This window comes from Gracilinanus agilis, chromosome 4, assembly GCF_016433145.1.
Source record: "Gracilinanus agilis isolate LMUSP501 chromosome 4, AgileGrace, whole genome shotgun sequence".
NCBI lineage: Eukaryota > Metazoa > Chordata > Mammalia > Didelphimorphia > Didelphidae > Gracilinanus > Gracilinanus agilis.
Genome location: NC_058133.1, coordinates 338,169,168 through 338,197,109, shown reverse-complemented (window position 1 = coordinate 338,197,109; position 27,942 = coordinate 338,169,168). Strand labels below are relative to the sequence as shown.

The following is a 27,942-nucleotide window of genomic DNA, read 5'->3' as shown; positions in this document are numbered from 1 at the left end:
ACATGTACTAAATTTATTTTATTAGAAACTTAATCATCAAATAAGAATTGGCTATTTGAAATGTAGATATTAGGAACAAAATCTCCATATTAGGTCACAAAAATATTTACTCCTCTCCCTTGTTTTAGGCACTGTGGCTATAGCAAAGCTGACCAAGAAGGAGATGAAGAGCTTTACTTTCATTGTAAGTGTTTGGCTTTTCTTTATTAATACATAGCTAAATTATACTAGAGATTTGATTAGTGGTAATAATTACATGGAAAAATTACTAAAGCATCATGCTTGGTTCTAAATTAAAAGCTTTATATGAATGCTCCAAGAGCATTTAAAGGGAAAATTTGGAATGAAAAACGCATGCTGCAATTGAAAACCAAATAAAACGTATGCTGAAATCAACACTTTTCACTCCCTAGGATTCGATGCACTTGTAGGCTATGCTGTTATTTTTCTTTGGCATTCTTTCCTTCTGTGGTGTTTTGCCTAAGTATGTCACACCATCCTAATGATTCCCCATGAGATCTTATAATTGATAGCTGCCTGGCCAAGTGACTTTCCTCAGGCAAGCTCCTCACTAGGAAATGTGGGGTCACCATGTCACCCCACAAATAATGCTAAGCTGGTCAAGGATGCTCTCTGTTCTTGCTACTGTAAACTTTATGTAAAACATATCTAGTGTAAAAAGCCCAGGGAAAAAATAATGCACTTAATCACGTTGTTTTCTATCCTATGTTCTTGAGATATCATTATGAGTCCATATTTCTATATCAGTATATGAAATCAGAACATTTTTCATATCATAAAATTTGTCTATTCTTGAAGTCAATAAGTTCTGGGTACTTTAAATCTGGGCTCAGAATTTATCATTTTACTTTTGCTAGAGAGATCCTTTTAAAACTTTTTAGATATATGGACAGCTTGGGCAGTAGAAACAATGGGAAATAGGACTACTTACAAATATTGCTATATCCAGAGAAAAGTAAATCTATGCCAATAATGCATATCATATAATTCATTTCAGTTTTTGAATATTTTTAAAGTTTTTATGAACGGTCAGATAGCAGCTATACCATTCCATTCTTTGCCCTTACTAGTTTTACTTTTCTTTTATAATGCATGGCTGGTGATACTGGCAAAAAACAGATCACACAGAAGTGGCATAAAAAAGACATCTCTCATTGCTTTTTATTTTAAATATTGGGTATTAAGTGGTATGAGAATATTTAATAAGATTATGCCTTGTTAATTTCTTCAAGACACTAACAACAAATGAGAACAAAATATAGCATCTACTATTTGAATTGAGGAAATAGCGATTTCTGAAAAAATTAAAATGCTTGCCTGAAGAGATCAAACTTTTAATTGTGTTAGTCTAATCCCTTTAAATGTGTGAGTTTTTATTTGTCAGACCCATTACACCCCACATAGTTGGTGTTCCCTCTCTTTAGAGAGAAAGGGGTATTACATCACTTAAAGACTAGAGATCAACTCTGTAGTCATTGAATTCTGATAAGAGTTGTGACTGCTGTATAATGGAAACAGAAAGTGTCACTTCACTCTTTGTAATTGTATCCCCTTTCCCCACCCCACTAGGATCTGGCACATAGAAGTTACTTAAGGGTTTTGCTGGTTTGATTTTCAGGTCAGCCACTCCCAAGTTGAATCGGATCCTCAAGCCAACTATGACTTTTCTTATTGTTAAACTCTTGTTATTTCAATCTTCTTTAAGCTAGACAACATTTAGGAAAGTCAAAGTAAGGTTTTTCTCCTTCCCTTCTATACCTGGCAGGACCATGGCTAGGACTGTCCTAGACATTAAAGAAAGAATCAAAATTTTTAAAATCTGTTTTCATATGTCACACATTTTATACTATTGATGGGGAAAAGAGCATGATAATACATGTCCCTTTCATATTTTATGCGTGATAATTAGTATCACAAAAATAGAATGAGGAAATAAAAATAAAATTTTAAAAATAGAATGAAGGTTTGCCTCACTTCTCAGCAACAATCATTTTTTCTAGTACTAAGGAAAGTAGTTATAAGATATCAGTTACACATTGCTTTTCAATTTGTTTCCTTGTAATGTTGCATTTTAAAATGGAGATAAAATTGGAATTTTAACAATTGCTTAAATACCATATGCTGAGTTGTCATCGCCCCGTTTTAATATTTTAATGCCATTCATTTATTTCACATTTGACATTCAGTTTTGGACTAGGAAAAACCAATTATGTTTATTTCCTTCAAACATAGGTAAAATGAAATTGCCATACAGTAACAGTTTTCATTGACAGCATAAAATGTTAATGATGCTGTTTTTCAAAGGTTTAACTTTCTTTGGAAATGGAAATCATTTTGAAAAGACCCACATTTATACCTGAGCCCAAGAAATTAGCCAGAATACCGAGAGATTGTGTCAGATATTTCTGTCTTACTTGTTTCAGAACATCCAGTTATTCCCCAATCCAATAATCAGAAAAAATCAGCCAGAGCAGTGAGCATACAATATTATTGATGGCTTGGGATATTTGTAAATCATTCCTTTTAGAGAATCCTTGTTCAGGATCACTGGATGGAAATTCTGGCATTGAATTTACTCTGACGACTGTATCCAGAGTGGGGTAATATACATCACTAAGGTCACCAGCTATTTACAACTGGTGCCTTTTCATTCTTTTCATGTATGTACAATTTTCCTATGTGCAAAGACACCAGATTGAATTTTCACAGTAACTTGAAAGCAGCCATTTAACTGGCTTTTAGAGCACTGGATTTAATAGAATGTCCAGTCTTTTATTTCAAACTCCCTCAACTTTCCATGGCCCCAAGTGCTACATTTAAAGGTATAAACACAATGGAGGAGTTTTAAGTGAAGCAATTCCAATTTACATTTTGTTTCCTCCTACCATTTTCTTCTAACAATGTCTTCGAATTCAAGCCAGCAGTATTTCATGTTGGTATGCCAAAATAGCTTTGGCCTGTCAAAATGTTTTATGACAGCTTGAATAAAGAACCATCAGAGACCCATTTGAGATGCAGAAGGTTACCTCCAATCTAGGCCCCTTATCACAAAAAAAAAAAAAAAAAAAAGGAGAAAGAGAGAGGATGGCTCATTCTCCATCTGCCTGCCTGAAAACACAATATAGGAGGTTAACCTATTGTTTTCTTCCCCTCTCTCTTTCTCTCTCTCTCTCTTCTTTCTCTCCCTCCCTTTTCTCTCTGTCTTCCTGCTTCTTTTCTCTTTTGTCTTTCTATACTCTCTCTCTGCTTCTTGTCTTCCTCTTTTCTTCTTGTTTTATTTTTGTTGTTCAGCTTTAGTGACAAATGAGCATCTGTCAGTTCTATAAACTGCACCAAAAAAATATAATAATCAAATTTGGATAAACAATCAACTCCATGAGGACAAACCTAGAGTTACAAAATTATTTCATTTTTTATTTATATGTTTCTCTTTCATTTTTCATTATGCTTTTATCTTTTTTTCAATCAAAAAGTTAATCCAATTCCATAAGCATTTATTAAGCACCTACTATGTGCAAGGAACTTAATAAATGCTTAATATCATTTGATGACATAAACACACTTAAGTTGTGGTTGTGGTATGATATGTATGAAATGTTACTCTGAAAGCATTAAGCTTTAATTAAAAGATTGTTCAGTTGCTTTCTGAAACAATGGAAGTACTGTTTAAATTCTGTCACGATTTTTTTTTCATTGCATTAGTTGGCCAAACACTATGCCAATCATTTTTATCTACATCTTTAATCAAACACATAGATTGAAAACACATGATTATGAATGGATTCAATTTAAACATGTCACAATCATTATTTGTTACCTGCATGTACTGGGTATGATTTAAAGATGATTTTTATACCGAAAGCCCTATGTGGTTTGGAATATGGCTGACTTTAAGGAGGACAATAGACTCCTTCCATTTTAAGATCTGCTAGAGTCCCGTGGCAGAAAATAACTGGAATTGTATTCCATGGTGCTCCTCTCCAAAATTCCCCTGTCCCTGATACCTGATCACCAGATCCAAGGTGCAGCCTGATTCTCTTGTCATTTGCCCAGCCATCCACTTCACTTTGTGCTCTGTAGATCTGGCCTCAATTGCCCTCGAAACTGGAGTACAAAGTATGTCTTTTGTGTATACCTCCTTGATACTGTAATCACAGCCACTAGCATCTTGTATTAATTTTATGTAAATGTCAAGAGTGGTTGAATTTTTTATATACAAATAAACCAAAAAGCAAAAGGAAAATGTCTAAATTATTTTAATATTGCTGTCAAAGAAGTAAATGGACTTTGAGTTAATTTTATTCATTTTCACATTGGAGGCATTTTGCCTGCCTTTTTTTTAGTTATCAAAAATGTGCCTGAGCCAATTTTAAGGCATCAGGGACATGAAGAAGATGTTCACAGTATGGCAAAGTATGCCATGATAGCAGGGAATCTGAGTAGTCACCAAATCAGATAAGAAGCTTGCCAGAATATTTTGGTGGATATCTTTTTTTTTTCATTCACTAGGAAAAGAATGCAGTTTAGCCCTGTTTGAGCTGGATCCCAAGCTTGCCTATAGCCCCAGCATACTGAAGTAGTCTGTTAAAACTGCTCTGAATCAGGTGGTGTGGCTGCAAGCTCACTGTTCCAAGGAGCACTCTGCATAATGAAATTCCTGGGCTGACTGCACAATAAGTGCTTTGCTTCATCACAGTCATGCTTTCTTACATCATTACAGTTAAATTTCCAGGCACCAAAACCTACATTGACCCTGAAACCTATGAGGACCCAAATAGAGCTGTCCATCAATTCGCCAAGGAGCTAGATGCCTCTTGTATTAAAATTGAGCGTGTGATTGGCGCAGGTAAGGCTGTTGTGGCTTCCTTATTCAGCTGTTCCATTTAGCCAAGATCGAAAGTCATATATCATAATGACAGGCAAATAATTATGCCTCACATATAGAACTTTTGCATTTACTGAGGCTGTTGGGAGCAATGAACCTGCACTTATAAAAATCTTGAGAAAGTGAACCATGTGACACAAAGAGCTCATATACTTCAGGTCTTCTGTTGGCCTAAAAATTGGAGTTGTATAGATGATGAAAAAGTAGCTGCAACCTGTAGCTCAGGAAAACAATTTGGTGGCACATAAAAAACAATCCAGAAAAAATCCCTAATTATATTTGTCAGGGATATAAATTTAATTTACTTCTATGAGCATCCACCATCTTCTGAGGACTTCACATTTCAGATTTGTTTCATGTGTGCCCAAGAATCCAACAGATATGTTGATTGTTCAGGTTATGAAATGAAATTGGCTATTAGTCAGCTACTTATAAATGAAAAAAGAAACTTAACTTTCTGAGGAAATGTAATTTCATTAAAAAATAGATGCCTTGAAACCAGGATCCTGAAGTCTGGCACAAGCTGCGCACATTAATTACAGGCTTGTTGTTAAGATCTTTAACAAATTTTTAGCTTCTAGCTTTGGGAGGGTGGAAGAGGTAGTGAGAGTGGCAGTGTTTAGATTTCCCTTGTATGTTATTGTGATCCTTTATACATCCAGCATTGGGTCTAAAAATTCAACCTTTAAAAACCCCAAAGTTTTGCTAAATAATCCATTGTTTATATCAGATTAGGAACTATCACATGGATTAGGTCAGTGAGGTTGTACGAGTGGACGAAAAGGTCCCTCTTTTTAAGTCACTTTATGTTTGATTTAATTCACACCTTCCATTTCACAAATGGCTTCATTGTGTTTGCATTACTTTCAGACCTTAGGATAAAATCAGCCAGCAGCAGGAATGATGTCCATTGTAACCTAGACAGCTTTGCAGAGCTATTGAATAGAAATAGCTGCTTTACGGGAAAGATGTGTGATTTGGAAGTTTGCTCCATTTACTTTGGAAGCATGAATGTGACATGGAATGACACCGATTTACATGTATCTGCCTACTCTTTTACCTCAGGAGAGTTTGGAGAAGTCTGCAGTGGCCGCTTGAAACTGCCAGGGAAGAGAGATGTTGCGGTAGCCATAAAGACCTTGAAAGTTGGTTATACAGAAAAACAGAGACGAGATTTTTTATGTGAGGCAAGCATCATGGGGCAGTTTGACCACCCTAATGTTGTTCATTTAGAAGGGGTTGTCACAAGGGGTAAGTACTGCTTACATCTATTTGACTAATGGACTGAATAACAGAAATTGCTTCAGTATATGCATGGTACAAATCCAAATTACAAACATGCTTGCATTCTTTTAATGACTTTTCTCTTGATGTCTAACTAAAACAATACCAATCTTATGCAACAACCTAAGGGGAAACAATAAGAAAGGGGCATGCATGATTAGGAGAGGAAGATATTTTATATTACACAGTCATACATCCACAAGTATGTATATAGACAAATGCAAGAGTTTTTACTTTCATTTTACTAAAGAAAAAAAAAGGCCAGAATAAAAGATCCATTTTCTTAGGTCTATACATATTATCAAAAGTGTCGCTTTCTCTGAGTTCTTGTTCTCACAGTAGGAGTCAAGAGAACACACTGACATTTTGATTTGTATAGTTTAATTTTGTGAATCATGACCGTGCTCCATGCAGACATTTAAAGACTTATTAGAGCTTAGTAACAGCACTGGAGGCATTAGAAACACTCATGTCCCAGCTATTCAACCCTTAAAGGAGCAACATGTACGTTATACATGTACACGTATGCACACAATGTCACTTCTAACATTAGGCTACAGTTTCTCAGAATATGCTGTTCTTTTTCCCCCCCTTGCTTTTTAGGGAAACCAGTCATGATTGTAATAGAATACATGGAAAATGGAGCCCTCGATGCATTTCTTAGGGTAAGTAGCTTAAAATACACACTATTTCAAAATAGACTCTGCAGGCTACCAACTGAATGTCACAAACTATTTTTTGCAGTGTAAAATGTGAACATTATAAACATGAGCAGATCGGGAATTTATATGAACAAAATCAGATTAAACATCAGGGGACGAGACAGCCTTAAACTAAAGCTTTTCTGAACATTTAAGTGGTACAATGTGGTAAAGCCAAAGTGGTTTTCATTACTGCTAGATATTGAAGTTAAAAACAGATACCTGAAGCCCCTTAGATTGAGCCCATGAGCACATGCTAGAAAGTAGCATTTCATTTGCTCAGGAGAGTGGCTGTCATTATAAAGATGCCTGAAATAAAACAGAGAGAAAGTTCTAAGAAGATGGGAAAAGTGACAAAACAATGGAGTGGTTTCTGATAGAAACCACAATATGGCTTTGGAGTGTCTTGGTTATTTTGACAACATTCAAAGAAAGGCAAGGCAGAAAATATAGAAATGCTGTACAAATTTTGAAAAATAACTTAATGTGATGTGGCTTGTATCATAATAAGTTCTAAATCATTTCTGACTATTTAGTCACAGTTAGTTATATGCCTTCCATCCCAGGGTGTACATAAATGTCAACTTTCAACTACACACTAGAATGGCAGGCAGAATTCTCTTTTATGGAAATAAAATGATGATAATAGTTAACATTTATATATCACATTAAGGTTTAAAAAGAGCTTTACAAATATTATTTTATTAGATTCTCACAACAACCCTAGGGGCGGGGGCTATTATAACTTACTTTACAGATAAGAAGACTAAGTTGGTCAGACTAAGGGGACTTTAAAAGTGTCACATAACTAGTAAGTGGCTGAAGGCAGATTTTACTCTGGGTCCTCTTGCCTCCAGGTCTAGGCTCTATCTACTATGCCACCTGGTTGCCTAAACAAGATCAAGTACTAAAATTATTATGATAACAATAGCTGACATTTATGTCCTGGTTATTAAATTTTAAAATTGCTTTTCTCACAACATTGCTGACCCAGTAGTGTGAAGTATGAACTGTAAGTATCATAATTCTGACTTTACATATGTTAACACTGAAGCCCAGCAAGTTAAGTGATTTGCCTCATTTCACATATTTAGTAAGTGGCAAAAATAGCACTCAAACTCGAGTCTTCTGACAACAGTTTCAGGGCTCTTTTTATTAAATAAACTTCTGCACAATTTTAGATTTTTCCCCTTTATTTGGGATTAGGTAGTACAGCCCAGAGGAGGTCTTTCATCTTCAGTCACTCCATAACTCATGCCCTAAACCATCTAAAGAAATCATAGGACTATAAATATTCTTGGATTGGGAATACATGCCAAGCCTACAGGCTATAGAACACAAAGACTATTCCAGATCCTAATTCCCCTAAACCTATTTTTGCCACAGATCTCTAGAGGGCCAGGCTTACAGATGACAACAAATAATTTGACCCTATCGTTGCCATTATTCCCCACTCCCAGGAAGAGGGTTGGACTGGGCTTAGAAACCAACCAGAACTTTCCTTTCTACTCTTTCAGAGGATTGCCCTCAAGGCATTATACAATTATAAAGAAACAAGTGTCAATTTAAAAAATAATGTGGATTTGAAAAAAAATTATTACTATAACATTTTTGTGGCAGGGATGGGAAAAATAAGCTAACATTTGCCTTTGTGCGTCTCTTTTTACTTTTTTGGAAAATTTGTAACTAATTCTACAGAACAACATTTTTCTAACAGCTTTTGTGTTTGGTTGTGCCATTCCTCCTGGTGAGCTTTTTTCAGCTATAATTATCTACCTTGGCTATTGATGTTTATGACAGTGATCAGATGATTGCCAAATTCCCATTATGTTCTGTGCTTTCTGGACACAGTCTATATATATATTTACATATATATATATGTATATGATAAGTTCTAAGTTTACCCTTTTACAAAAGTCTAATATGGTATTGGAATTCAATAAATAATTAATTGTTCCTCTCTGACTAGAGAAGATAGATTAGTATATAGAAAATATCCCATGATGACTTTTTGCCCATCAGATTCGAGTTAACTGGATTTCAACTCTTGTCTTTCCTGCAGAAACACGATGGGCAATTTACAGTCATTCAGCTTGTAGGAATGCTGAGAGGGATTGCTGCTGGAATGAGATATTTGGCCGATATGGGATATGTTCATCGGGACCTTGCAGCCCGCAATATTCTTGTCAACAGTAATCTTGTTTGCAAAGTGTCAGACTTTGGCCTGTCTCGAGTTATAGAAGATGATCCAGAAGCTGTCTACACAACTACTGTAAGAAGTTTGGTGGTTTTTTTTAATGTATTAGGGTGCTCCTCCTTCTTTCATATGTTTATGTGTAATCTATATTCCCCCATTAACTGAAACAACAATTTCAAAAATAATACTGCAGCATTAAAATCTTCATAGAGCCTTAGAGATGCAAGACCAAATAAATGCTTTTAAAATAATGAAGCTTTCCTTGTTTCAGAGCAATAATTGATCTTCTAATAATCCATATACTCCATAACAGGCCAAATGATTTTGAACTCAGAAAAAAGTTCATCATGTTTTATAGGGATATCTATATAAATATCTTTTTCATGCCCACAAATCAATCTAGAATGATCATTTTTTCATGGTACTAATAAGTAAAAAGGCACTCTATCTAACCTGTAGATTGCTAAGGTTATTAGTGATGATTTGTGGATAGTGTTCTCTTTTCTGCTTTTCATCATATATACAACTACTGCTAATTTAAGTGTATTGAGGTCCCACTTAAGATATCCTCTATTATAATAGAAGGGTAAGACTAGGAGCTGACCCTCTGATTTAATTTCTTTGGTATGGGGAATCCTAGATGAGGAAAATTCTTCTACCAATGCAAATAGGCACCTTCTTGACAACTTAAGAGATTTGACTAAAGCACTCAAATATTAAATAACTTGCCCAGGGTCACAGAGCCAGTATGTGTTAGGGGAGGGATTTGAACCCAGATCATCCTGGATCCAAATCTCGCTCTCTGTCCAACGTACTATGCCGCCTCTCTAATTAACTATGACTTTAAATTTTCTCAATAATGCTTAAATTGATAAAGGCATTTATAGGGTACCCTCATATCCGCTATCTAACTTGACCTTCCAAACATTTGTGCCAAGAAAACATATTTTAAACCATGTTTTATAGATGAGGAACTAGAATTCAAAAAAAATGAAAGTTGTTTACCCAAGCCTAAATAACTAGGAAGCATAAAATAAAGTCATTTGTGATGAAATTTAGCCTAAAATGCTTTAGTGTATGCGTATGTAAGTATATATGTACACATGCAAATATACACACACATAAAGACAGAAATAGAGCTCTATAGATATCTATGTGTACCAACTACCAATTTCTGTCTGTATCTATGATAGATGGCTTGGTAGAGAGATAGAAAGAATGATTGAATGCCACATTTGGAATCAAAGGATTGGAATTCTGTTCCTAACTCTGTGTCCTTGGGCAAGTAATTTACCTCTCTCTGGCTTGTTCCCTCATCTTTGAGATGAAGGGGTTATACCACACAACCCCTAAGGTAATTTCCAGCCCTATCTATATCTATGACCTTATGAGATATGTATCATTATAATGCTGTCCTCTGTATCTGTGAAATAGTATTCTTTTTGTTGTGAATACTATAATAAAAGTCTTTTGGAACCTAAGTAACTAAATCTCACTGGACACACAAAAAAGTAAATTTTATTTTATATTCAATTCCATATTATAACAAATAGTATTATACCTCTAATAGTGTTGTGGTTCTTGTCACTCTCCTCCTTCCTCCATTCAACCAATCCCCCCCCCCAACCTTCCTCTGTAAGTTCCAGTGATTTCTATTAGCCTCCAGTATTCAAAGTCCTTCATAACCTCACCCAACTATCATCCCAATCTTCATACGTCATATTTCTTATCACATAATCTTCAATACAGTGATATTCTTGCTGTTCTATGAACAAGACACTTCTCTGGAATCTAGCCATTTTCTTTGATTGTGCTCCATAAATGGCATGTACTACTTCCTCCTGGCTTCCTCAGTTCTAACCAAAACCCAAACCTCTTTTAATTCTAATGTTTCCCCCCCTTTTTTTTCTTATTTATCCTATGCATTGCTCATTTGTACATATTTATTTGCTTGTGTATTTCTACTTATATAATGTAATATCCTTGAGGTCAAGAACTATCTTTTAGCCTTTTTTTGTATCTCTAGCACTTTGCATGGTGCCTAGTATAGAGTGGGCTTTTTAATAAATGTTTATTGACTTTGACTTATGAGTACAATGGATATATCACATATATATAATATATAATTATATGTAGTATATAATTAATTTTATGACTCATTGTTAATTTCTTTTAAAAATAGGGTGGAAAAATTCCAGTACGGTGGACAGCCCCAGAAGCCATCCAGTACCGGAAATTTACATCTGCCAGTGATGTATGGAGCTATGGAATCGTGATGTGGGAAGTAATGTCTTATGGAGAGCGACCCTATTGGGACATGTCAAATCAAGATGTAGGTTTTACCCAGGCACAAAAATCATGTGCCCACATACATTAATGTGAATTGTATGACATTAGAGATTCATAAATTATAAAACTAAGATGAGCATAAATGGCAAAAGGACACAGAAACCCAGTTTCCTTTTTTTTACTGTATTAATATGTAAATTAGCTTCCTAAAATAATTTCAGGCTTTGTTTTAGTAGTGGATTTTTTTTTCTATTTACCTTTAGATGTCAGGTGTGATTACAGTTCATTCAAACTCTAGGGGACCAAGACTATAAAGTTAGTAAGGCCAAATCATTGGTGTGTAATGTCCTTTCTAGATCTAAATCTATGGCTTTATATTTCTATATTTCAGTTCATTTTGAAAGAAATGATTTCAATACAGGGAGGTCACTATATTATTGAGAACAGAGGCCTCTAAAATGTTCAATATATTATTTTAGGTGGTTTTTAAGCAACGCAAGTATTTATGTTGTCTTAATCTTCTTCAATAATCAATACAGAACAAAAACAAATACATAGCAAAACAAATACAAAACAAACCTTGATTGTTTCTCAGTAGATTAGGATCCTGTCATAAACCTGCAAATTAATCAATCTGTTTTATTGAAAATGAGAAATTACAGTTAGACCTTACACCCCAAAAACCTAACTTAAAATAATGTATTCAGGAAAGGTATTCACCTTTTTTGGGTGGGTTTATTCTACTTGCATGGCTGAAATAGGAGAATCAGGATAATAATCCCCAATGTAATAAATTTAGTATATGGGAAGACTTTGTGAAGTATGACCTCATGGAATAAGGATTGTGATCATGACAGATAAACAATGTTTAATAACTGATAAAGTTCACAGTTTATTTTTCTAGTTTTCAGAGAGTGCCCCATATTTAGGTAACAACAAGATACCTATCTATCTAGAGAGAAGCTGAACTCCCTATCATTTTTTAAATGAAAGAAATTTCTTATCCTTATGTTTATCAGAAAATACTGTAAAATGTGAAAACTAATGAAATCATTTATTACTTATTTCTTTCTTTATTACTTGTTACTTAGATTTTATTTTTTATTCAAAGAAACCAATATTTTATTATCAACACTGATGTGTACTTCACATCGACATTGTGGAATTAAATCATAGTTGCCATAGGGAGCTTTTAGATTTTTAAATATCAATTCTGTTAGGCGAATTTGTTACGTGTATTCCACTGAAGCCTTGGGTGTTTATTCAGTTTTCACCATATGCTGACTTATATAAAAGCTGCTATAAACAAGAATAGAAAATACTTTAGTCTTTTGAAAGAAGAGACCATTGGACTGAAGACTTACAATACTGCATATTAGTATGGATGTATAGGAACTTTTCCTGCAGTTTGGTATAGGGAAATCCCAATGAAGAAACTTCCAGTACTGCAGTGCAGTATTCGAATTCTTAGACAATTTCCTGCAGGCACAGAAAGATTAAGCAACTTCTCCAGGGCTATTTGTCAGTATGTATCCTAAGCAGAATTTTAACCTAAGACTTCCAGACTCTCAGGCCACCTCTCTACCTCATAGTTGGATAACTATATTACAAATGTAATATACATTGTTAGAGAAAAGTGTTGAATGGAGTTAGGTCAGTCAGGGAAGTATTTCTTTATTTGAATTTCATAACAAGTTTTTGATTTTTTTGTTTTATATTTTTTAAAAGAAAGAGGAACAAAGTAATGGATTAGATGGGGGAAGGTTATTCTAAGGGAGCATGTTTAAAGATTCCATTGTTAGAAAAAGAAAATCCTTTGTGAGAGGGTGACCAAATCAGAATTTCATTGCTTCTGATTTTAAAGAAACTATTTCTTAGGTTGAAGGGGAAGGGAATTGGGTGGGGGGAATCTAAAAACTAAGTGGGTGAGTTGTTAGTCAGTGAATAAACATGTATTAAGTGCCTATAAAATGCCAGGTATTTTGCTAAGTACAACTGATACAAAGAAAGGTAAATGGGAGTCCCTGCTATCACAATCTAATTGGAAAGACAACATGAAAATAACTATATACAAATGTTATATATACAGGATTAATTGGAAATAATTTTAAAAGGCACTAGAATTAAGAGGATTATAAAAGTCTGCCTTCAGAAGCTAGGATTTTAGCTGGCACTTGAAGGAAGCTAAGGAACATAGGATGTGGAGATAAGAAAGAAGATTGGCGAATGGCCTTTAAAAGTCAGACAGAAGAGTTCAAGGTTGATGCAAGAGGCCATAAGGAGTCTCTGAAAGTTCCTGAGCAAAACAGTGCACTAATAAAATAATGCTTTAACATCTGTGTCTGTGAGAGATTGCTTGCTGGCAAATTCTGCAGGTCTGATGCTGTAGTATTAAGTATAAGGCAACAAGAGCATGTACGAGAATAAAATGAAAAGTTTCCTGATTCAATAATCATATTTAGTCGACAAAAATAACACCCTTTCCAATAATGAATATTTGTATTTTGTTAGCATAATCTTGTTGACATTTTCAAAAAGTCTTACAGATTGATATATTACACCTTGGGAAAAAAAACAAATTGAAGAAAAAAAAAAGACATTTTAAGTCAGTTCGGTTCTTTTGTTATTTTAGATTGAGTGATCGACATCAAAGTACTTTTTTTTTTAAGATAAAAGTCTAAATGATGAGTCAGTTTGGCAGAGTGCAAAGTTGTTAATATTTGACAGGTCTCAGTGTCAAAGATTTCATGGACTGTCAAAATATGGGCAAACAAATCCTTGGGGCAGAGAAAGAGAAATATTTACATTCCCTAGACACTCCATAGAGTTTCATTTCTTTTGACACCTTCCTTCTGTAGTAGATCCAAACATAAAGGGGTCTGACAGGAATTCAAGATGACAAAAATTCAGTGTTTACTTACCTTTCAAAAATGAATAATGAAAAGGGCTACATTTAGAAAATTAAAATATTCAAATTAATAATTTTATCCCATCATGTATAATAAAAAGCATATTTGGAATATTTGCAATAGAAATTTAATCTCAAGAAAGTTTTAAATTGAATAAGATTATTCAGTGTTCTGCATAACCATTATGTGTTTTAGTTGATAAAATCATTTATTCTTATACTGATTGTGAATTTTTGATTCAAAGATTATATGTCATCAGGGAAGAGAGACAAGCTTAAGGACATATACCATAATTAGTAGAATTTTGGAATTTTGTATGGAGTTAGAATGACCTGGGTTAAAATCCTGTCTTGGATATTCACTAGCTCTGTGAGTAGTCAAGTCATTAAACTTCCAGGTGCCTCACTCAGTAGGATTTTCTATTTCAAACGCAGAGACAACTTACAATCCCCATTTGTGGAGGAAGTTTCTTTATTGGAAGTCCCTTATGCTAATGAAATTAAATGTCTTTAATTTATGCATATGTTACAGAGACACAATTAATACATTTTTGGATGGATACTAGATATCTGTGTCATTTTAGTACTTCATATTTGATTCAGTTTGTGTAATGATATTCTTTTTAACTGTGTAGTGTGGGAGCATCAATTGTTTTACCTTAATATTCACCAGTAGGAGAGTGCAGATTTCACAGTTATTTGGTTCATTTTAACTATATACACAGACAAATTGGATAATTAAGCAAAAGAAAAAAAGAGATCTTCTCTAAAGTATGAAAATATCTAGCATTGATTAGCTGAGTCAAGCAGCTGACCATTCTACTTGGTGCTATGTATGAATCCATGCCTGTTCTTGAAGAAGATGTCAGGTATCAGTTGTATTCCAAATGTTCAAAAAAAAGTCAGAATTAACTTTCCCTGAAAAAGATATAAATAATGCTTCGGTTTTCAGACTGGCCCATAAAGCATATTTCAAAAGTACTATACGATAGGAATTCTTATTTGTTTCTAGACGAAATGAATAAAAACAATATTAGAAATAAATAGGAAAGCTTTTAACAAGAAATTTACAAATATATATCACAACAAGATTACCAAAAGCTGGTGCTTGAAAAACTAACTAGTTAACTAGTTCTTAAAAATAGATAAGAATTCTGGAGATTTTGAAGGAAAATTCTGGGCATTTTTCAAGACCTTAGAGACTAATGGCACAAGTACTTTATTTTGTCAAAGCTTTCTCTTCAAAATTTAACCTTCCTCTTTATATAGCTATGTGCCATCTATATTACTCTTCTGCTCTCAATCATGCTTTTTGCTCACAAATGAAGAGAGGAAAAGGGAGTGACAGGGAGAGATCATTCAAAACTAACAAAGCAGAAATGAGTTGGAAGAGACAAAGGAAGTCAAAGAGGATTATGGAGAAAAGATTTGAGAAAGAATTAGCTGAGCTTTTAGTGGTAAAAAGAAAAAGGAAAGGCATGGGATTAATCACAGGGAAGAAGGACAGATGAAGCAGTGAGGAATAGAGTATTTCATATAATTTTATGTAATGCCACCAAAGTCTTTGACCAAGAGTGGCTTGTCTGCTTGTCCTGATCAGGGAAAGAGTTAGGGAATAAAAGAGAGAAGATAGAATCAGGGGAAGGAAAAGTTGGTCACAATATTTGTACTTTTGAGTTGGTGTCAGGTTTTTACAAGTGCTTACTGTCGATCTACAGCCCTTTGATACAGAAATGACATAAAAAGGGAGGTGTATGGCTCAATATTTATTTTCATTCCTGCAGCTTTTCATATCATGTTAAACAACCTTTAGAGTGTTCATCTTAGCCAATGATCTCAGTTGATCCGTCATCTCTAGTTCTTCCCTAAAGCAAGACCAGGGGTCTTCCAAGATGTCTTCCTAGCCCTGGGTTGAGAGGGAGAAAGTTTTCAGCTTGTGTTTTGTATTTTTTTAATTGTTGTTTAGTCCTTTGTTATGTCCAACTCTGCCTGACCCCATTTGGAGTTTTATTAGAAAAGATCCTGGACTAGAAATGGTTTGCCATTTCCTTCTTTAGCTCATTTTATGGATGAGGAAACAGAGGCAAACAGCATTAAGTGACTTGCCCAGGGTCATACAGCTAATAAGTATCTGAGGGTGGATTTGAACTAAGCTGTTACTGACTCCCATAGCTGTATCCATTGTATCACATAGTTGCCTAAAGTGAAGATACAAAAGGCCAAAGGCCAAGCATATGAACCCTTCAGTGTCTGTGAGGTACAACCTATATGGTTGCTTCAGGTAGGAAGCTTCTCAGGAAGAAAAGGATTAAGTTGCTCAGGGCAAGGTGCAATAGGCTTGTGGGTGGGATAATTATAAGATTAATTCCAGTTTAGTTAATCAAGTCTGGGGACATAAAAAAGAATGAACCCAAACAGGAAACTGGACCCCAAGGAGACGAATGCAAATTAACTGCCTAGAAGAAAATGGTTAAGTTTTAACCAGGCAAGAAAACAAAAGCTTTGCACAGAACAGGTATGTGGTACAGTACATCAATATTTACTAGATGACAAGTTTCAGAAGCAGCATTTAATACCTCTAACAATTTGTTTTACTCACACCTTCAACCAGCCCAATGAGATATAGCTACTAATGGTATAAACTTAATCTCACAAAGTCAGGAAGGCTTTTTAATGTCTGAGTGTGGTTGTGGGGCAGCTCTGTAGCATAGTGAGAAAGATATAGAATGACCATAAAGAAAACACAGGATAAGAACAAGAAATGGACACATAAAGGTCATGTAAGCATACTGGAGTAATAACCGCTAGTATTGATATATTCATTAAAATTTGCAAAGCACAAAAAAGGAAAAAAATTACAAAACATTTTACAAATATTTTCTTATGTTATTCTCTGGAACTTATATTATACCCTGGGAGGTGGGTGCTACTTTTTTTCCTTCATTTTGAAGTTGAATCTCATAACTATGCTGACACAAACGGAAAATTCCTCAGTCTGCTCTCTAAACACTATTGAGTGATGAAGACATAGTGTGAGGAAGGTTAATTCATAATTGCCAGGATTAGAAGTCCTTTCTTTTCCCTTAAAAAGCAGCTCCAGCATAGAAGAGGAGAAGGTACTTTCTTAGGAAAATTAATCTGCTACCCTCTAATAATGCTTGATGAATGTCCAAATTTTCATCTATGACTAAGTGCCTTAAACTTATTTAAGTTTTTTTTTTATCACCCATAGGTTCTAGGAGCTCCTTGTTGTGGCCCAGGATTGTATTTTGCCTTTGTATTCCCAGTGCTTAGTTTCTAGTATATAGGAGGCACTTCATAAATACTTTTTGAGTGACTATTGATTAATTTGAGGGGTTTGATTTAGATAGATGATCAAGGTCTATTCAGCACCAGATTGGGGATCCTATGATGTGACCATTTCACTGAGAAAAGACATACTTAGGAAAGGCATTGAATAAATATTTAGTACCTGCTTCAGTCTAGTTAGCAGGTGGTTACTCAATGCAATCTTCTTACATGATTGTTTTCTTAATTATGCCACTCCCTTCACTTCCAAAATTGCTTATTTTTAAAAGTTCTTTTCTCTCCAAAGTTAATGAAACTTGATAACGTTGCTTTTCCTCCAATTCCCAGTGAAGTGTTATTGAAAACTTAAAGTAGGTCACTAAATAGTTTTTTGATGACTAGATTTCATGAACAAGATAAATGGGAGTAAAGGTAATAAGGGCAGGGTCTTAGCTACTTCTTAAAAGATTGCATTAGTAATCAGTTTCAGCCTTTGAAAAAAATAATCAGTCCATAGCTAAAATTCATATTCTCATTAATAGGTAGTCCTTGAGTCTCCATTTTTATTTAACATTAACCACTAAGATAGAAATGTTCATCTTTAACATAAATATGGAAATAAATTTGAAATTTTGGATCCCATTTTCTTCTTCACCTCCCAATGATTCTTATGATCATCCTGTTAAGATTATTCCAAGCAGGGCAATTTTTTTTTTACTTTTCAAAGAATTTTTCACAGCATATGTCAAAGGAACTGATCCTAGTGCATCCCAAAGGCCTTTAAAAAATAATTTCATTGTCTTAGTTACTTCTGGATCCACTGGGAACTATCTAGAGCACAGCTAGCTTGGAAAATTGCTAACTAATGTTTCCTTAATTTCCTTGCTGACTTTTTAGTAAACTTAAAGCCAGATCCATATAACTAAATGCAAGTACATCTACTCACCCCCCCAAAAAAAGAAAGAAGAAAGAAAAAGGACAAAGGAGAGGATTTTATTAGAATACCTTTGATAATTGCAGGTACCACTTTGTATAGCAGGCTTTGTCTTTAAATTAGCCATCTTTTTATGTCCAGGGACATTTAACTCTAGTTTTATCTTTTCCTATCTACATTTTAAGCTGCCTGCATTAGAAACTTACATTGAACAAGGATTATGTTTTCTAGTTGTCTTTCATATGGCCTTCATCCAGGTGTCTTTACAATATTAACAGAAACTTTGAGTGGTCTCCAATGTTACAGACTTTCTTAACACTTAATTCCAATTGCAATCCGTTGTGATTTGTAGGATACTGTAAGAGCAAATGAGAGAAATGAGAAAGTCTTCAGGTATTTAAGGGACTTCTCATGGGAAAAGTATACATTTATTCTACTTTTTCCTAAAGGGAAATATTTGTAAAATGTACAAATAATAGATAGGAGTTGCAAAAAAAGCAGACACAGATATGTTAGAAGAAAATATATTTTTTAATAATTATAGGCACCCAACGTACAATGAGTTTTCTCAGGTGTATTTCCCTTCACTGGAGGTCATGCTCCCTTGTAGAAGATGGTGTAGTGTGGTAAAGGAAATTATTATTCAGAGAAGGGTTGGATTATATGATCTACAAGGTCCTTTTCAGCTCTGAGATTCTGTGATTCTGTGACTCCTGAACTAATTGTCAATTTTGTGTATGTGTAGGCCCTAAAAATGAGGTCTACATTTTCAGTTCTTTGACATTTCATTTTATGTCAGGATAAAGCCAGCTTCTCAACTCCATAATAAACAATATTATTATAGACTGTTTTTTTCTTCTTTTACCTATGAGGAACAGTTGCCCAGTAGTTTTAAAATCATATAACTAGCTATTGGCAATTTTAATACTAAAATCAGATCATACATTCCAGTTCAATGTCCTATGTATCTTATTTTCTCTCCCTAGAAAAATATGATGTAACCAGAATCTCTTTAAAGGTAAAATAATTCCTTGGTATTAAGAAAGGGCAGCTCATTTATTAACAGCAAAGCATTCAAAGTAGATAGTATTTAGTGTATTTCAGCATTGTTGTCTTAATTTCATTGTTATGGATAATTTCAGGCAGCATTTTTTTTTGGTCTTAAATTTCCAGCACCCGCACTAAATTTTATCAGGACATTCCTCAGCATGAATGACTTAGGAGACAGAGGGCCACTTTTGTCAACTGGTGAATGCTTTGTCATAAATTTTTCTCTATTCTCTATATATTTGAGAAGTGAAATCTTTGTCAGACACTTGCTATAAAGATATTTTCCCAGTTTTTTGTTTGCCATCTAATCTTGGTTACATTGATTTTATTTATGCAAACCTTTTTCATTTAATGTATTCACAGTTATCTGTTTTATATCTCGTAATGTTCTCTGTCTTAGAGAAAGCCCCTTTTGGATTTAAGAAGACTTAGATCCAAATATATCTAACATCTGACACATATTAGCAGTGTGACCTGTGCAAGTCATTTCAAAATGTGTACCAAAGGCAAACTTCTAAAACTAAAATTTATAATAAAACTACCTTGGGAGAGGTTCTCTATACCAGGAGTCTCCCAAAGCAGCAATAACTGTCGAAGACTCTAGCCTTTACACACATAGCATTATCATTTTTCACAATTAGTTTCCTATTCTTTCTTGCTTTTCCTTTTTTCTCTGAGGCTTATGAAGGGTTCGAGTTATCAGAACAAAAGGGTTCAGATTCACAAGAATGTGGTTCATCTCACACTTTGGTTTTGTCATTTACTACCTGTGTGACCCTAGAACTTACCCTATCTCTTTTTTTTAAACCCTTCCCTTCAGTCTTAGTATCAATCCTCAGACAAAAGAGCAGTAAGGTCTAGACAGTTGGGATAAAGTGACTTGCCAAGAGGCCAGATTTGAGCTCAAGTACTCCCAATTTCAGACTTCGTGCTCTATCCACTGTGCCCACATATCCTCTCTTGCCTTCAAATTTCCTTCGGTTTGTTACAAATGTATGAGGTGGGGGAGGAAATATCCTCGAAGGTCCTTTATGGACCAAAGCTGTAATCCTATGAGCACATTAATTTTAGTCAGTGAAAATTGTGCTTTCTAATCAAACTTTCTTTCCATTTCCCCTTCCACAGAATCTACTCTCTAGAAAATCCTTGATTCCAACTATATACTGTATTTTGAAGTTCTATTCTTGAATGCCTGGGAATGTCTTCAATATTTTTCCTAAATATTAAGAACACTTTGGTATTTAGTTCATCAATATTTCTTATAATAAACATTTCTGTTCACTTCAGGTCTTTGTTTCAGCAAATATTGGGAAGTAATGTTTTAAACCATTCTCCAGCCACCCCTTTTTTGTAATTTTAATATTGGTATGTCAGTCAGTGTCAGTGTTCTTGAAAACCTACATAAAAGATACTTAACTATTTTCCCACCTTATCAAGCCCTTTGTGTCATCTTTTGCTGTCTCCCAGCTCTGTTTTTATATTTTGCAGGTCACATTCTTTTTTTTTTAAGAATCTCATTTTTATTTCCACGTAAATCTAGATTATCATATATGAAGGAATCAAACCAAAATCACAATTGTATTATCTTCATCTCTTACTAGTTCACAACATTTATTTTATCTTATGATTGTTTTCTCCTTCCTGAATTCAGAATCCTAATATCTTAAAGGTATTCTAGCACAAAAGTCGAATGATTATCTCAGGGAAGGGTGAAGGCAAGAAATCAGAATGCCAGTCTTCACAACATTTACAAGAATATCACTTATGCATATTAGTAGACACCAAGAGCTTTAATTGTGATGCTCTCTGGATTCCTAAAACAAGTACTTTTCTAATGTGATCAAAGGTTCACACATGCTTTTTTCATAGCACATTTAAATAAACCCATTTGAAAAAGTGTCATTGTAAATATTTGAAAAATTGGTGAAACTGATCAATTTAGGTTAACAGTTTCCTATCATACTTTGCAAAGTTTGGAAGTACATGGGTAAATATGTTTTCTTCCTACTACATCCAAGTCAGTTATTTTCTTTACATTCTTTACTTTGAAAATCTCTTGGACAGCATAATATTTCCCTCAACTGCATCTTTCATGAACTTAAAGATAGCTCCCCTGCTGCTGACATGACTAGGAAATATATTCATTTTTGATATATTACTTGGTAAAATAATTATATTTGAATCAATAATTATATATGGTACAATATATATAATTTAATTACCTTTGGTACAATACTCAGACTATAAGTTTTTAACTTGGAGTCTTGAACTTTTTAATTCTAATTTTATTTTTTATAATATGTTTAATGTCCTTTGTAATCCTATATAATATATTTTATTCATTTTAAAACTTTATTTTTCTAAGAGGTCCATGGTTTGGGCCAGACTGCAAGAGGGGTCCAAATCACAGAAAATGTTTAAGAAGCCTACCTTAGACTAGTTCTTTAATATTCATAGATATTATGGATAAAGTAAACAAAATGTTCAGGAATAGTGTGGTTGTATAAAAAGTCTTTATTAAAACAAATTCTATTCTATTTGATTAATTTTGGTAGAGATTAAAATCAAATCATATATTGAGGAGTCTGTTTGCATTTTTTCCTTTGATGATTACAGGTGCTTAGATAAATTAAAAAGAACATACGAAAAAATTATTATGCAAGAAGAAATGTTTTATAAAAGGAGGCTGACAAAGATTTTGTCTGTAACCTTCTGCTCTTTCCATTTTTGGAATTCACTCTGATAGAAGTTTATATTTTACTCTTAACTGATTAATGCTCATATTATCTTAATTTTTGAGATGCTTTTTAACTTCTTTATTCTCTTGGTATTGCTTTTGTACGTTGTTTCATTGTTCCATTCCATTTTGACCATTGTTAATGATCTGACTGTACAATGATAGCCCATTTAGAGTTGTCAATCAGTAGTTTTAATGCCATTTTCACTTTTAGGTAATAAAAGCAATTGAAGAAGGTTATCGTTTGCCAGCACCCATGGACTGCCCAGCTGGTCTTCATCAGCTGATGCTGGATTGTTGGCAGAAGGATCGTGCTGAAAGGCCAAAGTTTGAACAAATAGTTGGAATTCTGGACAAAATGATCAGGAACCCAAATAGCCTGAAAACCCCTCTGGGAACCTGTAGCAGGTAAGTGTCTATTTTTATCAGAGACAAAAAATTTTAAATGTGGGGAATTTTTTGTACTAGATTCAAATTTTCTTATAATGATGAGTTATAAATGAAAAATGCTAGTTTTACTATATTAATCTTCCTCCCAAAAATGTTCTTTTTTTGATATCTTGCCTTGCTTTAACTTAGTTAAGCATAACTAGTATGTTTGGTCTCTATTCCACATACCTGCCCATATGAAATTGCCATGTGTGGCATGTATTATCCTTTCTTAGAAAATGTATCTTAAAAAGACATTTTATACTAGTTGATTTTTTTTTAATAAAGTAGCATCCTGAGTTTCAACAGGCAATTCTTTTGATCTGTAATTTTGTTTCCATTGCCCTAATTGCTGCCTTACCCTATTTGATCTATTCTCTTTTGGTGTTTAATTCTTTTCTTGAGGTAATTGTGCAAAGAACAGACTTATAAATAGCAATACAATAAAGTATGAAAGAAGAAAATCTATTTAGTACGAAGAATCATGACATTCAATTCATTCTCATGAGTTGTTTTCCTGGATTGTAACATAGGAGTTGTTATTTAGCCCCCTGCTGCCTTGTAAGCCTGGTATTCCATGGCTGTTATTGGTAGTAAGTTAGACCCTTCTAAAGGTGTATTAACTCATGCAGCCCACAAGGGTGCCATTACTACAGTGGAAGAGTAATTTACTAAATAGTCCCCTTGTGGCCTGAACAAGTTAGTGTACCGCCAAATGTGCTTAATTTACTACCAGTTACTTCCAGAGAAGAGGCTGAGCAAATATTTACTGAATATAAATAGTGTAGTCTGTACTTAAACACATACACACACACGCACGCACACACCACATACACACACTCAGAAGACATAGCCTAGTAGTTTTAAAATCTGAAAAAAGACAAACAAAATGTAAATTTTACACTAAAAAGATAATATTAGTAAAGGAGTTTTCTGGATTTTTAAATATATAAAACAAAGGAAACATATCTGATTTCATTCTATTTGTGCCATACAATTGAGTGGGTAGATTTCTTTGCCACCTGCTTTGGTCCTTCAAAGTAAACCTTGCTTTTTTGCTTTTAATTAGGCCAATTAGCCCCCTTCTGGATCAAAATACTCCTGATTTCACTACCTTCTGTTCTGTGGGAGAATGGCTTCAAGCTATCAAGATGGAAAGGTATAAGGATAACTTCACAGCAGCTGGCTACAACTCTCTTGAATCAGTGGCCAGAATGACTATTGAGTAAGTATGAATTTGACTTCTTTCTAGAGGGTCTACTGGATTTCTTTGAAACTATATTAATTCTGCCATGTTTACAAAAGTCATCTTTCCTAACCAAGTGTCCTGAGCCACAAATATTGGGCAAAAAGTCACTCTGGATGATGTGCTTTCATGTCAGATGCATTTAAGTTCATCAAAGCTGCGCACGGTGTGCCAGAGAAAAATCTATGCCCAAAGTGATGGTTTTCCCACAGCAATCCTATTAGGCAAGAGATTTCAACATACCAGGACCACAGTGCACTGAGGCTTGTCTTATGGTTACTTAAGTTAAATTAAGGAAGCATAACTGTTAACTAGTTACTTACCTTACCTAGTTTTGCTTGAAATTGTTCAACACTTTGCCTTAAATTCTTTTAATGTGACTGCGAACTAGATCAAAGTTTTGCCACACAATTTACAAATACTTTTTGTCAGTTTATCATCTCAATATCCCTGAGAGGTAGGTGCTATTCTTACCCTCCTTTTACAGATGAGGAAACTGAGGCAAACAGAAGTTAGATGACTTGTCTGGAATCACATAGCTCCTAAGATTCTGAAGCTGAATTTGAACTTAGGTGTTCCTGATCCCAAATATAACATTATATCCTCTGTACTATATAGTTACCTGACATCTGGATTATCACAACACCAAGTGTTTTTACCACTTTGCTACTCCCTCACCATGGCTTTTAGGAGCTCATTCAACCTCTAGACTTTAATTTCTTTGTATATAAAATTAGGAAAGAAGTTCTGAATTCAACAACTTCAAAAAAATGCTCTGAGCCTAAAATGAGATAAGGTACATGAAGACAATTTTTAAAACTGTAAAAGTATATGCAAATGTCAGATATGATTCATGTTTTGGTAGCTAAACAATACCGTGCAGTACACAATTCTATACTCAAGGGAAGATGCTCATAGGATTAGAATCAAAATGAGATAGCCCCAAAAGACATAAACCTGATGCCACTGATCAGGAAATGTAGACTGTTCATCTTTTTGATTACATCTGTGTTTCTTGATTCTGCCTCCACTGGTCACAGAAGTGAGCCTGGAGGTTCTCCCACTTGTACTATTCAAAGAGTTACTGCCCAAAAACTAAAAGAGTTATCAAAATCCCACTCCACAACAGCTGTGCAGCACTTCACGACTGCGTTATATTCGACTTTAGAGGTCTCTGTATGCTGAATAATGCATACTATCCAACTTTTAACATCTATTTTGAGCAGAAAGGTCAAAGAAAGAAGAGGTAAAACAAAACAAGTTTCAGCTATATATCTGAGAGGAATACATTATGTTATGCATCTGACTTCAATATTCCCACTATGAATTTTTATGGCATGTAGTCATAAGAATTTCCTGAATTAAGGAAAAATTTTAAGTAATGGTTTCTTCAATAAGTGCTTCATAAATATTGAACTAAATAAAATCTATATAACATAACAATATCAGCATGTGTATATGTGTGTACTTACTTATATGTGTATATATACACAAAGATGTGCATATATATATATAATATATAAAAAGAGTTAGTTTGGAATTCTGCTTCTACTACTGTCTAAGGGATACAGTATGATAGAATAAGTAACTCGCTTCGTTCCAGAGGACCTAATTTCAAATTCATACTCACTTGTATATCTTTACCTGTAAGGCATGTGGACCATAGTATCTTAAAAAGGAAAATAAATTAATAATATATAAAATGATGATGTTTCACTAGATTATATTAAATTCTCTTCCTATTCTAAATCTGATGATCCCATGTTTTATTCCCACTCCTTTCTACATGGCAGAGTAGAAACAGTACTCTAATTGGAGTCAATGGATATGAGTTCAAATTCTGAATCTGCTAATTATCACCCATGGTTACCTTGAACAATACCTAATTATTCTAGATGCTTTAACATGAAAGGATTTATCTAGATAGTCCCTGAGGTCTCAGCTCTAAATTGATGATCCTATGATCTAAATAGATTTAAAGCTAGCAGATTGAGAGATGACATTTCCATGTTTTCCTTTAGTTTAATAAATTTTCAGACTGTTTATAGCCTCTGTTATCAAAAGTCAGTTGAGTTACACCAAAATCATTCCACATAATGACAAATTGAGCATTCAAGCAGTGATATTTTTTGCAAAATTGAGCATTGCTTCAGGCCACCGATTTTGTTATAATAATATGAAGGCAGTGGCTAATCGCTTAGATGAAAAGATTATGTAATGAAGGGGTTGAGAACAATGGGATACCTCTTAACTACAATGTACGGTAACTAAATGAAAATGTCTTTCTCTTCCCAGGGATGTGATGAGTTTAGGGATCACATTGGTTGGCCATCAAAAGAAAATCATGAGCAGCATTCAGACTATGAGAGCACAAATGCTACATTTACACGGCACTGGCATCCAAGTGTGATAGACAAAATTTCTCCCTTATGAGGGAGGTGACAGACTGTGAGAGAACAGTACTGGCCTTCATTATAGGCATGGAGTGCTGCTAGAAGACACTTGATTTGCTGGTTCCTTCCTGCAGTAAACAGATCTACAAGAAGCACCTACAGACTTGAACTCCTAAGTGCCACCAGAATTCACAAAAAGGGAATACGGATCCACCACTGGTGGCCAGGAAAACAGCAGTGACAATAAACAAAGTACTACCTGAAAAAAACAAACAAACATCCAAACACCTTGAGCTCTCTAACCTCCTTTTTATCTTATAGACTTTTTAAAATGTACATAAAAATTTAAGAAAGAATATATTTGTCAAATAAAATCATGATCTTATTGTTAAATTCAAAATATTTTCCTTAAATATGTGATTTCAGAATCTTTTTTTTAAATCACTTGTGTTTATTCTTCATAAGGACTTTGTTTTAGTAAGTTGTTTATAGCTTTGGACCTTTTTAGTGTTAATTCTATGACACATTACTACACTGGGTACCTTTGAAGGAATCTCAAGTCGTTAGAAACATAGAAAGCATGATTGAAAATGTATTTCTGTCAGAACATTGGTATCTTTTCTGTGCCATTTTCTTCTGTTAAATCAGTGCTGTTCTGACATGGTTTGCTAATTGGCAGGTCATCAAGAAAATGCAAGTTGCCAAGAGCTCTGATATTTTTAGAATACTTTTTTGTAAAGATCAGACATTATCTTTTCAATGAAAATTTAAAAGCAATAATGACCCCTAAATAGTATAAGGCACTTTTAAAAAATTATTTGTAGGATGATTTTACTAGAATAATTTAATAAGAAAGCTCAAATTGTAGTTCCACAACTTTAAACAAAAAGGGGAAAAAAGAAAAAAAAAGGGAAGAGGCACTTCCTGTAATGAACATGGATGGAGACATGTCTCAGCACAGGAAGTTATCCAGTGTTATCTAAAATTTGATCTGAGCACATCAAGATTTTTCAATATCTGAACATTAGGAAATTTAAGAGAAATAGTTGGCATATATTTTATATCTGATTCAGTTGAATGCAGTCCAAATGTGAGCTTAAAGAATTAGATTTTATATTAGAACTTGGGAGCATGATGAAAGGGGCAGTTCACAATTTTCTCCTTTTTAGAACAAATTTGCTGCTCAGAACCCCATCGCTGCAGTGGAAAGTCTTTCCTTTGGGAATATTGATGCAGAAGAATTTTATTTTGAAAGAAAGAACTCTTTCACACTGTGAGAAAGAGTGAGAAAGGCCTACCTTTTTTTGAGCTTTATTTATTGAAGTATATGATTTGACACAGTTGTTAGAATATCATAAGCAATAATCAAATGTATCTTTATAGATATTGCAAGAATGTATACAAAAAGTGAAAGTAAGGCTTTCAAAAGTCAGGAAAATCATGGACTACCCCAGAAGAGAACTGTTGTACTTCCAAAGAGAATTGGGCTGTTTATATTGATTTTAATAGAGAAAAGATCCCAGGGATCGGTCATAAATTGGTCTTGTTTGATAATGTGGGCATCCACACAAAAACTGTAA

The 27,942-nt window shown here is 34.2% G+C and overlaps 1 protein-coding gene across 6 annotated transcripts in view; it reads left to right on the top strand.

Moving 5' to 3' along the window:
* Positions 1–26,379, top strand: part of EPHA7 (EPH receptor A7) — a 216,539-nt gene extending 190,160 nt beyond the window's left edge. For 2 of the 6 annotated variants that reach the window (XM_044674199.1, XM_044674197.1), the window contains exons 9-17: positions 129–184; positions 4,754–4,867; positions 5,972–6,157; positions 6,794–6,855; positions 8,954–9,163; positions 11,271–11,420; positions 22,509–22,702; positions 23,793–23,948; positions 26,265–26,379. In XM_044674199.1, coding sequence (XP_044530134.1) covers positions 129–184; positions 4,754–4,867; positions 5,972–6,157; positions 6,794–6,855; positions 8,954–9,163; positions 11,271–11,420; positions 22,509–22,702; positions 23,793–23,948; positions 26,265–26,379 — 1,243 coding nt within the window. Of the gene's footprint in view, positions 1–128; positions 185–3,312; positions 3,348–4,741; positions 4,868–5,971; positions 6,158–6,793; positions 6,856–8,953; positions 9,191–11,270; positions 11,421–22,508; positions 22,703–23,792; positions 23,949–26,264 lie in introns of those variants that run through there. The other 4 variants (XM_044674198.1, XM_044674195.1, XM_044674194.1 and 1 more) reach the window with 3 other exon arrangements.
* Positions 26,380–27,942: the final 1,563 nt, after the last annotated feature.